Source organism: Glycine soja, chromosome 14, assembly GCF_004193775.1.
Source record: "Glycine soja cultivar W05 chromosome 14, ASM419377v2, whole genome shotgun sequence".
NCBI classification, from domain to species: Eukaryota; Viridiplantae; Streptophyta; class Magnoliopsida; order Fabales; family Fabaceae; genus Glycine; species Glycine soja.
Window position 1 is genome coordinate 16,508,080 of NC_041015.1, and position 12,759 is coordinate 16,520,838.

A 12,759-nucleotide genomic window follows, 5' to 3' on the forward strand; every position below is an offset into this window, starting at 1 on the left:
GCAAGTTTTGATGAATCTCAGGTACATACAAAATATCATAAATTAATTTTGTGTCTGCACAACTTTTAATGGCTACAGTTCCCCTTCCTTCAATAGTGATAAGATCACCATTGCCAATTCTAACCTTTGATACCTGTAATTTGTCCAATTCTCTGAAAACCTCTTGATCATGGGTCATGTGATTGGTACAACCACTACCCACTAGCCAACATTCACTTGAGTAGCTGCGTGTAAAACATGTTGCTACAAATAATTGCTCTTCTTCTTGTCGATCTGCAACTTGAGCCACATTCTTTTGTTGAAAATTGCTTCTGCAAATTCTCACATGATGCCCTAACTTGTTGCACTTTTCACACTTAACATCAGATCTTCTTCATCATTTGAAAGGAGGATGACTCATTCTACAACAATGCTTGCAAGGAGGAATTGAAGCAAGGTGTTTAGGCTTTTTTGTAATGGGTTTCACTAAATAATAACCACCAACTAGTAACATAATAACAAATCATGAACATAACAATAACCAACCACTAACAAAACAACTATAACAGAAAATAAAACAACTAATGCTAAAAACTTGTTCAAACAATTAATAGAAAATAACAAATTAATAGACAACTACTAATACACGTTCAACAATAAGTAATTGTCTGATAATTAGCCAGGAATACACATTTGCTTTCATATACTTCATATATTGTTTTCTAATATGTATTTGTTGATGGTATAATTTCCTTGTATTTTTTTGCAGTTTGAATGGTTTAGGTGTACTTCTCACCGATTCAACTTAACATGTGTTAGCAGATTACAAGGAAAGAAAGATCTTAAACTGTTTGTTTGTAGAGGGGTAGAAAGTAACTTTTCTTTTACATGGCTAATGATAAGTAATAGATATAAATTGCGATTGTGGTTGTGGCCATTGCAGCTTTGCGATACGGATTGCGGCTGTTGCTGCATGAAATTATTATATATTTGCATTATATGTATTTTTTTTACAATTATTCTAATTATTATATTATATATTTTATTTGTAAGATAGCATAACTTTTCATTCATTTCAAGATTTGGTATCTATCAACATCCTATATGGTTATAGTGATTTAATTATTGACACTTAGAAGTTCAAAATAAAAGATTGGAATATAAATTTTATCTTTCTTTTGACAAAAAGTGGAATAAAACAATGTTAAGCTTCCGTTGTGGCTCTAATGCGGTTCCATTGTAGCTACGCTGCAGACACTACTATAAAGTAGGCTTTCTACATCGGTTAAATAAGCCTTTCTACATCGGTTTTGACGCGTCATTGTAGCCGACGATGTTGAAAGTTCGTCATCCTACTACGACGGTTAAACAACCATCTTAGAATGGGTTAAGTTCGAAGACGGGTTTCAGCCCAAACCCGATATAGCATCCTAATCATTCTACATTGGTTATTAGGACAACCGATGTAGAAATCTGATATTTTAAGACGGGTTTGGAGGCCAACCCGTCATAAAATGGGAAGAATTCTACATCGATTGTCCTAATAACCGATGTAGAATGGTCAAGATACTACATCAGGTTTGGGCGACAAACGTAGCATGCTACCCATGGTAAAGCATTCTACATCGGTTGTCATAGTAACCGATGTAGAATTGTCAGGATACTACATCAGATTTTCGAATAACCAATGTAGAATTATCAAAAAAAAAATTATTTTTTTGCTTTTTGTTCATGAATGACAATAACAATATTCAAATATAATTAAACCTAATATCTCGTATGAGACTTACATTATAAACCCTGGTCAAATTTTAGCAATGAAAATAGTAATAAGCTAACATTCTATACAGAAGACCATGTACTATAACATTCTATACAGAAGACCCCTGTTTCAAGAAATGGCATTAGGTGATTAGATTAGACCATTGTACATAGTAATAAGCTAACATTCTATACATCAAATTTGTACCAGAGACACAGAAGGGGCAAAAATGAAGGCATACTAATGCTACAATTTTATAGATTTCCAAATATTGTAGAAAGGATACCTTCAAGTGACCACTTACCAACCAATCAGCCACAGCTAGCCATTTGTGGTGAGAAATTAAATAAGCAACCACTAGACCTGTCAATACCTGAAACTTGTTATTAGTTGTTTTATCATCTGTCATTCAGGATTCAAGTCAAACATCAATTCAAATGTCATGCACATGTTCATGATTATATACATGCAATAAAATGTCAAATTCTAGGTTAGAAGGATTTGCACTGATTACATTGCTTATAGCTCTGAGTAAACTAAATAATGCATTTGGGAGCACCAACTTCTAACAAAGATGTCATATCCTGCTGACCAAAAAATTAGAGTTTGTCACTACCCTTCAAGTGCCATTAACATCCAATACAATTTAACAGTCTTCCCATATTTTGGGTATAACTATTTTCACTTTAAAAACATCAAACATATCAAAGATACCAAAATAGAAACAAGAACCATCACAATACTTATTGTGTAAAAGAAGGATTTTATCAACAAAAGGAAAAGGGAAACTATCAGAAATTCACAATATGTCCTAATTAGTAATAGAGGAGCAAAGCTGTTATTACTCCCTAGCATAATATAGAAAACACAAATTCCATTATAATCCCAACAGGGAATGGGCTACAGGAGACAGAGGTTGAATATTCCTAAAACATAAATTTGAATTCATTACATCTCAAACTTACTTTTAAAATAAAACTTCCTAAAACATAAATTACATCACTTCAAATTCACTTTTAACTAAATCAATTTTATAAAATCATGTGAGCACTCTGCCAAACACACTTAAATTTTCCATTTCAAAGTCTAGCATGGCTAGATGAGCAATTTAATCCTTATATATAATCACAAGATTTTGAATACGAAGAAAATAAAAACTTGAGCATGGTTCAAGAAAAAACAGAAAAATGCTGCATAATGAAGTCAATATATATTTGAATGTACCAGAATGTCTGATACTCTGATTTGGTTAATAATATACATATGCCACTTTCTAACCTTGTCAAGTTTTGCATGATGAGAGCAATAGCAGCAATTCCATAACTGTATCAACGAGAAAATTTACCGCATTTGAAAATAGATATTTATGTAAATAATGTATATATAAAGGAATACATAGAGTGGTTCATGGCCCTGCAAATGCCGCAGATTGATACCAGCTATATAATGCAAAATGAATTCTCAAAAGCCTAACCATAGTACAATAAAACCATTATGCATTTGAAACAAAAAAAAAAACTCTTAAATAAATATACCACCATGTCCTTACCCGTTAGTGCAAGTATATACAAACAATATATAGAAATACCAGAAAGCAAATTCTTAATGCCACAAGGTTGTTGTGCCTCTTGCATATCAGAAACGGAAACTCCCTTGAAACCACACAAGTAGAAGAGTTAAGAGAATCGATGAATAAAATCACTTAATATTCTAATCATTAACAATGTAATATACCAATTTCTCTAAAGAAATGAAGATACTCAGTCAAATTCTTTCCACACAAATATTTCCTACATGAAAATTTGGAAGAATAAAATATTATTTGGTTATTTCACATAAGACTTTGTTTGGTCAAAGTGAAAAGGTTTTCACTGGTTACCAAAAAATATAATAGTAACAATTTTTGCATAGCTCTTGTTTGATTCTCCATTTGTTGACAAATGAAATGAAATTGTTCAGGACATGACACAAGCTTAAAATTTAAGCTGCTATTTGTAATTTATATAACTAATTTCTATTTTTTATATGGTTCGCTGAATGTTTTAAGTCTAATGATAAATATGTGATTCTTTCCATTTGGATTAAGGTGATTATTTTCTGCAATAACATGTAGTAATCTAAGTGGTATCCTTCAATTCATGAGGTTTGATTGTTCATTTAGTTAATAAAAAATAATTGTTTTTTGAAACATGCTACGACGGTTCATTTTTAACCGATTTAGAATGTTGAACTTTCTAAGACGGTTTGATTGTCCGTAACATTATTTAATAACCGTCTTAGAAAGTTCAACATTCTAAATCGGTTAAAAATGAACCGTCGTAGCATGTTTCAAAAAACAATTATTTTTTATTAACTAAATGAACAATCAAACCTCGTGAATTGAAGGATACCACTTAGATTACTACATGTTATTGCAGAAAATAATCACCTTAATCCAAATGGAAAGAATCACATATTTATCATTAGACTTAAAACATTCAGCGAACCATATAAAAAATAGAAATTAGTTATATAAATTACAAATAGCAGCTTAAATTTTAAGCTTGTGTCATGTCCTGAACAATTTCATTTCATTTGTCAACAAATGGAGAATCAAACAAGAGCTAATAAGTATCTAGAAACCTTCAATAGAGTAACAAGCCAAATTCAAAGAATAAATGACAAGCCCAAATCATCTAGTATTTAAGGCTAAATCCACAATTTAGATTAAGTTGGTAATAAGTGTCTATTTACAGAACTAATGCAACTTACCCTAGAAAATAGGTGAAGCCTTTCTACCGCAACAAACAAGTTGGACAGCAGACAACAAAGCAATGGTAGATGACTTCCCTAAGAGAAGAAGTCACAAGCAGTTTAGTACGTCACTATTGCATACAAAATTCATATGAAGTTCAGCATCTGGAAGTAAAAATTATAACATTATGTTATAGGAAACAAAATCCACTAATCCAGTAGTAGTCACAATAATAACTAGCATAAAAAGCAATCGAAAGCTTACAACAAATCTCAGAAGGCATGATTTACAGCAAATCTCATGTTTAATTGTTTAGAATAATTTGATGTTCTCCCAATGAACTGTTGTTCAAATCATGCAAACCATAAATCAAACTACCATACAGTATGTGCAGTTCAACTCTTTGAATGCCAAATCAAACCACAAATCAAACCACAAATAAAACAATTATTATTACTTTGTAAATAAATCTAAATCAATTACACTCATTACTTTTTAAATCAATATATAATCTAATTTAATGTTTATTAAAGAGGAAATTTGAGAGTGTCAAAATTGAATGTTGATAGAAATGAGAGATGAGAGATAAATTATTATTTTAAAATTGAAACATAAATTACTATAATATCTTAAAATTAAACTTATTAATCCAAATGAATATATTAATTTTTTGTCCAAATATTTATGATGTTGATTGCTAATGCACTTATAAATGTGTGTGTCTATGAACATTCTCATATATATATATATATATATATATATAACTTTGATCTATGTGAATAATGTATCAAATAATTATTTATTAATATAAAATTTAATAAAAATGATCTACATAAAATGAACTTTAAGATAAAAATTATTTAATTAAAATTTATTAAATAATGCAATAATTGATATAAATTACATATGACAAATTTCATCTCACCTAATAACTATATATTATCTTAAAATACAAACAGAAAAAATAAATCAAATTACAAGTGTTGTATCTGTTCTCATTAATAGGAAAAAATAACTAATTTCTTACTTAATAAAAAAGTTAGTTATTTTTATTAAATTATGTAAATTTTAATTAAAAAGTAAATATTTTTGTTAAATAGTATACAAGTAAAAAAAGGGTGCAAATAGCAACTCCCGTTTTGTAGTCACATTGTTCTAGTGGACCTTTAAAGTTCTATCTACCTTTATTGAATCTTTGTTTTTGGTCCTGTTGGTTGACCAGCAAGATTTATTTCTACTTATTTTTTTCAATCCACACTCTTTTATTTTTTTTTCAATTCACACACTCCTATTCTTATGTTTAAGAGAAAATTATGTAAGCAAAATGCACTGAAAGAGACTAATATTTCAAACATACCATTTTGTATATTCTTTTAACAATGGAAAAATAAGCTTCATTTATTTATAAATTAATTAGTAATGTGAAAATATTTCCAATTAACCATAAGAATATAACTGCAATTCATACTTTGCATGCTAGACACAATAATTTTAGATCCCCTACATCCACTACCTAGAGAAATTAAAAGGCTCATTAACAAGTTAGTGTATTTAAGATTTATTTGATCTTTTAGCAAATTTAACGTTTTATTAAATAAAATGAGAAAGTCAAAAAGTCAAAAACTAAAATAAAAGTCAATTGAGGTGGCATAACAGCTGTATCAAAAAACACAGATAGTAAATGAAGTAAGACATACATTTCCTATCCTTCAAAAGAGAATTGTATGGAGCAATTTGAACATATCTTCATTCTTCCTTCTAGATAACTTAAATGCCACTAAAGCAAAAGATGCAAGAGTCATAAAGTTTTAGCTGTTCTGAAGAAGAAGAAACATGCATCCACACTTCACAAATAAAGCATACGATTACCTCACCTTGAAAATTGAAGTGGTCAACCTTTTATATATATATATATATATATATATATATATATAAACACTTCAACTTTCAAGCTTGCTCACGAAGCTGAACCACGATCACCTTAATGGTAGGGTCCTAGTCATAATAATATATTATATTAAAATAATTATTCATCTCTTTCATATTATTTAAAGAGTACAGGTCTTTTTTTTTATTTTTATTAAAATGTCAGAATTTTGATGTGCAAATATAAAAATCTTAAGTATATCCAACACTTTCTTTTTGCTGTTTTATTATTTTCTTTCTCTATTCTAATCTTATTCTTTTGTCATAATTTCCTATTTTTATTAGGTTTCTAATTACTAGAATTTTGGTTTTTTTCTTATGGTTGTTTGTTTCGAAATAGGATTTCTCCTAAGCTTAAAGATCTCTTACACAAGACTATAAAAGTGTATTATGTTCTTATTGTTATTTTCGATAAGACGTGATTTATATAAAATTCTCTAATTACTATTTTAAGAATAATTAAAAAAAAGATGTTTAAGTATTTTTCTTAAATCTAAAAAATAATTCTCTGAATATATATATATATATATATATATATATATATATATATATATATATATAAACACATTATATCATAAAAACATGCAGTCTCAAAGCTTATACAAGTGGATTCAAACTTTCTAACTTGTTTTTCTTTTTTTAAAAATCAAACAGGTCCCTTAAGAACAAAGTTTAACCAAGTTTTCAAGTTATACTTCTATTGTATCTATTAAGCACATAAAATGAATGACCAAGAAAGTCAAATTACTTGTTTTTGCATCTGCAACCATCGCGGTCCATAATAATCATATTGTTGTCCATAGCCCGTATGTGCTCAAGGCAATTACAGAACACAACATTGATAATTCAACCAACATTTCTGTACAAAAGCAATTTGAATTGGTACAAAAGCAAGGCAATATCTAAACCTACCTCTCTGGGCACAATATTAACAAAATCAATTCACCACTATAATATTCATCAACATCAACATAAAGGTAACAAAATAAAAAAGAATAAGCACATGCACAATTATAATGACTTGAAATTTACCCGCGGAGCTTGTAAAACCCGACCCTCAACTTCAGTAAAGTTGGGGCTTATAGAGATCTCACAATTATGTAGCATTGGTTCAGAACCATAATTGCTACTTTTAAGTGCCTGCAATAATAGAAATAATATCAGGTAAACCCAGCAAAATATACACAAGAATCCAATTATGCAAAACTGGACAAAAAGACACTTACATCAGATTTTTTAATGTCCTCTTGGCCTATTCAAGAAAATAAATAAAAGATGAGATTATTGTATATAACAGTTAATCAAGCACTATGATCAATTGGTCATTGAATTAGCTTACCTTTGCCCAGTCAAGTGAAAAAGGGTCTCTCACATTTTGATTGGATATTAAGAAGTCCACAACAGGCCCAGGGGTAATTATCATCGTGGTTGAGACATCTAAACAAATTGTAAGAAAGAATTAAGAAATATTATGAGGAACCAATATAGTGTCCAAGGCAAACAACAGATCGAACATATGCTCAAAGACAATCCACTTTGTGTAGTTCTAAAGCTAGAATGGAAACCCCTGCATCCAATTACACCTCCTCCTACATTAGCAAAATTCTTGGGATCATTGTGTAAGAACGATTGCCTCACAAGCAAACAACTTATGTAAAATGACATTATTTTATATTCCAACATAACAGGCACACAAAGGAAAGTTGACACAAAGGAAAGCAAACAGCTTATGTTTGTTGTTGTTCCTTCAATCTCACTCGCGCTGGGTCTCTTGCATCCCTGTACATCAATAATTATTCAAACTTAGATCAGGACTCCAAAAACAAACACTGACCGTGACTGAAAGTAGATCTGAGAAATTGAGGGGAAGCTGAACCTTTTGATAAGTGGTGCCATCCTCTTCCACGATCCAACCAACTTCGGCGCATAGAGCTTTCACAACCTCGTTGTTGTCACAGTGCTTCAGAAGCTTGTAGTTCCCCTGAGCTCGAAGGCCAGTGTAGATCTTAGCGGCGATCGCTCTTTGTCTCCTCTCTCTCCTCTTGTTGTTTTCTCTCTCCTTCCATGTTGGCAATCTCCCCATCGATCCGCCGCCGGTCATTGTTCCGGCGAAACGAAGCTTGTTTGTTTCGACACCTCTTCTACCGTCGAAGGCAAAAGAAGTAAAAGATATTTGTTTTCGTTTGTGTGAGGATTGAAGTTTCTTTCTTTCTTGTGCTAAGATGAGATGAAGAAGCGAAAACAAAGGGGGAGGGAGCTTCGAAGCGGAAACAAAGGGGAATGGGAAGGGGCATGATGCTGGGAGACAGTGAACGTTCGATTGCATTCAAAATGCACACAGTGGAGTTTGGGGACGAATGTCACGGGAGCGCGCGCGGGCTTCTCGGGTTAGCAATAGTACCAAGTACTGATACAAAATATATGAACGCAGTATTAACCAAACAAAGACGGTTTTTCGGACAAAACCGTCTTTGTATCAGACTACAAAATTACCATTCCACCATCCCGCACACCTCATCAAAGTCGGTTCTGCACAAACGTCGTTGTTATGTTTCACTTTATTACAAAAATGCCACCACGAGCCTTTTTAAGACGGTTCTCTACAACCGATTTAGAACCAACGACGTAAATTATAGCTTTTTTAGTAGTGATTTCTTCTTTTACAAATTAGGCATGCTGCCAAGGAATATTTTCCCACACAAAATCAAACTAAACTAATTATCCTGGAACCAATTAACATTTCAAAATAAACATCAAAATTAAATTAAACAATTTGACTAGGAACTTTATACACCATATGCTATAAAGGCTCCACACATCATACAAGTTTAGATAGGCATACTTGATAAGTTCTCAAATATGTATTTTACATGATTCACCAAAGGAAATAAGCAAAGATCGGACTGGGATACAAATAATAATAATAATAATATCAGCACCTCAACCTCAAAAAAGTCAAAAAGTAATAACATGATTAGAAAAAAAGGAAGCTAAAAGTATCAAAGACCAGTTGGGTTACATATTCAGATCCCCCCATATAAAAAGCAAAGCATGAGTAATTTAGATTCTAGGTCACCATTCAAAGAAATTTTCCAAGCCTAGTTCTAAAAATAGCTTGCATTAGAAGTTTCACCGTGACTATTGAACATTGGCATGTACAGATTGTTCCTCTTTTATGTCTTCTTCAGAATTATTTGCTTCAAGAGCCAGTGCTTCAAGATTAGAAGAACCAAAAGCAGGAGGTGGATGTATACTAAAACGTTAAAAAGAAGATGAAGAAAAATTAGAATTGAAGAATACCGATATCAGCAAAGTGGGTAGAAAGTACATAAAGACACAAACTGCCAAAGACCATGCCAACGTACATAAAGACACAAACTGCACTCTCTCTCACTTATAATTAGGGGTGGGAATAGGTCAGGCCGGCCTACAAGGACCTACGACCTGACCTACATAAAGTCTGGTTTGAACTGACCTATTTAATTAAAAGATTAGGTTCAGGCTTTTTTAAAAGTCTATTAAATTAAATAGACCAGGCTTATGCTTATTAAAAAGTCTTATAAGCCTGATAGGCCTATATATATATATATATATATATATATATATATATATATATATATATATATATATATATATATATATATATATATATATTATTTTTTGGGTACCAATACATAATATTATTTTTTGGGTATCAATATATAATATTATTTTTTGGATATAATTAAATTTTTTTTTGAAACTATTAGACTTTGATTACACATTACTGCTCTATAATTTCTATTCCTATAATCAAAGACTTTAATTACAATTTAAGTGTGAGTCATGTGCCCTTTTATATTCCTCATTATTTTGATTGACTTTCCTTTTTTTTAACTTTCCTATTACGTTCCTACTCCATAAAATATTAAATATTTATTGTGAAGAAGGCTTTTAAAAAGGCTATCAGGTCAGGTCAGGTCAGGCCAGACTTTTAAAAAGGTCAGGCCGAACCAAATTAAAAGTCTTTGATAGGTTATAGGCCAGACTCAGACCTCAAAGATTCATCGTAGACTAGGCTCAGGCTTTTCAAAGCCTAGCCTGACCTATTCCCACCCCTACTTATAATGTTATTTATAATTATTTTTACTACAAAGATTACAAAAAAAATAATAGAATATTTATTAAAATATAAAAATAAACAAATAACACTTAAAGATATTATTTACATACTTAAAATCCTAAATAAAAATAATTAGTTAATATATTATATATGAAAAAATAAATTCACAAAAGTCAGAGGCTTGCATATGCAAGCCATAGGTCCGACCCTGAAATTAATCACTTTTTTAAATTTTAATAAACAAAACCTCAATGTTTTGAAAGAAACAAGCATATCTCTTGGGTTAATTTTACTTCTACTTTTTTTTTCTTTTACTTGATACATCTTTAACTTTTTTTTTCTTAGCCCGTTAACAACTACACAAAAATAAAAGTCTTTTAATTGCAGCAGTCAATGGTACACAGGTGATATAAGGTTTTTTTGGGTGATTAAAAAATATTAAGAAAAATGTTGTGGGCTCAATCTATTTTATTAAAAAAATTAATAATTAATATTTATCGATATTAGATTCTAAACACAAGCGGCACCCACGTAGAACTCATTCCACCGAAGGACGCGTTATTTGACCGTTCAATCTCATTATGGAAAAAAAAAAGAGGAACATTTAGACTTTGTACAAAAACAAACAGTTTTGCGTTGAAGCACAAGGAATAAATGTTTTATCAATTGACTAATGTTTACACAGTCTTGCAATCAATAATATTTTAATATTCAAATTAAAGTGAATTATATATTTAACATTATAAATCATCAAGTGATTTTTTATTTAATAATTAAAAATCATAAAACAAATAATATTCCCACCAGCAGTTAAAGTAAATGAGATGGATCGTAGTTCCGCAAAAAAAAAAAAAACCATATAGACACATGAAATTATGAATAGTATATTATTATGATATTGTTGAAAAGAATAATAATGGAAAGAGATAGGTAAAGTACCCAGGAGCAGTGGGGGAGATCAAGGTGCCTTCGCTGATGAGAAATCCACCTGGTGTTGATCTTTGAGCGTAGTATTCAGCAAGTGCTGCCTGTGGAATCCAGTTCAACGCTCTGCATCTTGTCATAGGACCCAACATCACCCTGTGATTTCGTAACGCTACAGAAGAATGTTAGAATTTGGAAGAGAAGTCTAAATAACAAATATTATGAACTAATGAAGTAATAGTTTACTCACCATATCATTCCATAGAGATTACTTGAAGATCACCACCAAAATACCTAGCATACAAGCGGCAAATAGGAAGTCCATAACCATATCCAGCCATTGTTACATTTTCCATTGTTCCAATATCAGAAAGTTCATGTTCGACTGACAATGAGATTCCAGCTGTACTGTAGAGATATGTAAAAATTCTTGGAAGACCACTCCTTGGTATTCCACCTCCCTCATCTGAGACCTAACATGTCATTTATATAAACAAAAGGCTAAAATTCTCAACATAAAAAAGATAGTTATATAATGTTTATAAAAGTAAATAAAAATTAAGACATTAAATCTATGCTAATCAGTCATTTTATTGTTTTCATTTAAAAGAGATTGTGAAATTAGATAACTTATTAGAAATGAAAAGTGCAAAATTGTCCTCCCTTTTCCTTCAAAATCTAACTCACAAACCCACCTTAAAAGTTGTGTTCTGAGGCAATTTGCAGAATCAAATAACACTGAGAACAGGGTGGAGATATCCCCAAAAAAGGTTCTGCTCAGAAGTTATAGAAACTTACCTTTATGGTAACATCCTCTATTCCATCTGCTATTATTATTCTAATGGGAGGAGCAACTTCGTCAGAGTCCATAAAACGCTCTTGGACAGCACGCAGCGAGTTCTTAACCAACTCAAATACCATAAGATGCAAGTGAGCTGGAACATAGAATTTAAGGAGAAAAACAAAAAGGCAAATGAATTCACAGATTTTACTCACGGAAAAGTAAAATCAGGATCCCCGTAAATGCGAACATCTGGGGCACTGCCATATTCACGATAACACATAGAACGTGCATCCTCACTAGCATTCCTTGCCACATTCATAGGAGACATATTTGTATGTATATAACCTACACAATTGGGAGGAGGATTGGGATTGTACAACTCAACATGCTGCCCTAAATCACATTAAAATAAAAAACACAAACAATAGCCTTAGAATTTCATCCTCCACTATAAAGATATGAATACACAAATCTTCGAGCAAGTACACTGATTAGTCTCACAAAAAGCTAGGGAGTGTGTTCTCGGAACTAACAGATGAGCATACGAA

At 31.2% G+C, this 12,759-nt stretch overlaps 1 protein-coding gene and 1 pseudogene across 1 annotated transcript; both read right to left on the reverse strand.

Annotated features, from left to right (window-relative positions):
• Nucleotides 1-7,343: 7,343 nt before the first annotated feature.
• On the reverse strand, nucleotides 7,344-8,502 carry LOC114383874 (BES1/BZR1 homolog protein 2-like). Its single transcript, XM_028343593.1, has 5 exons — nucleotides 8,278-8,502; nucleotides 8,126-8,180; nucleotides 7,741-7,838; nucleotides 7,434-7,541; nucleotides 7,344-7,349 (listed from the first exon to the last, which is right to left on the reverse strand). The coding sequence occupies exons 1-5, from the start codon at nucleotides 8,500-8,502 to the stop codon at nucleotides 7,344-7,346; spliced, it is 492 nt and encodes a 163-aa protein (XP_028199394.1).
• A 1,037-nt stretch (nucleotides 8,503-9,539) lies between these two features.
• Nucleotides 9,540-12,415, reverse strand: LOC114383875 (annotated as a pseudogene).
• Nucleotides 12,416-12,759: the final 344 nt, after the last annotated feature.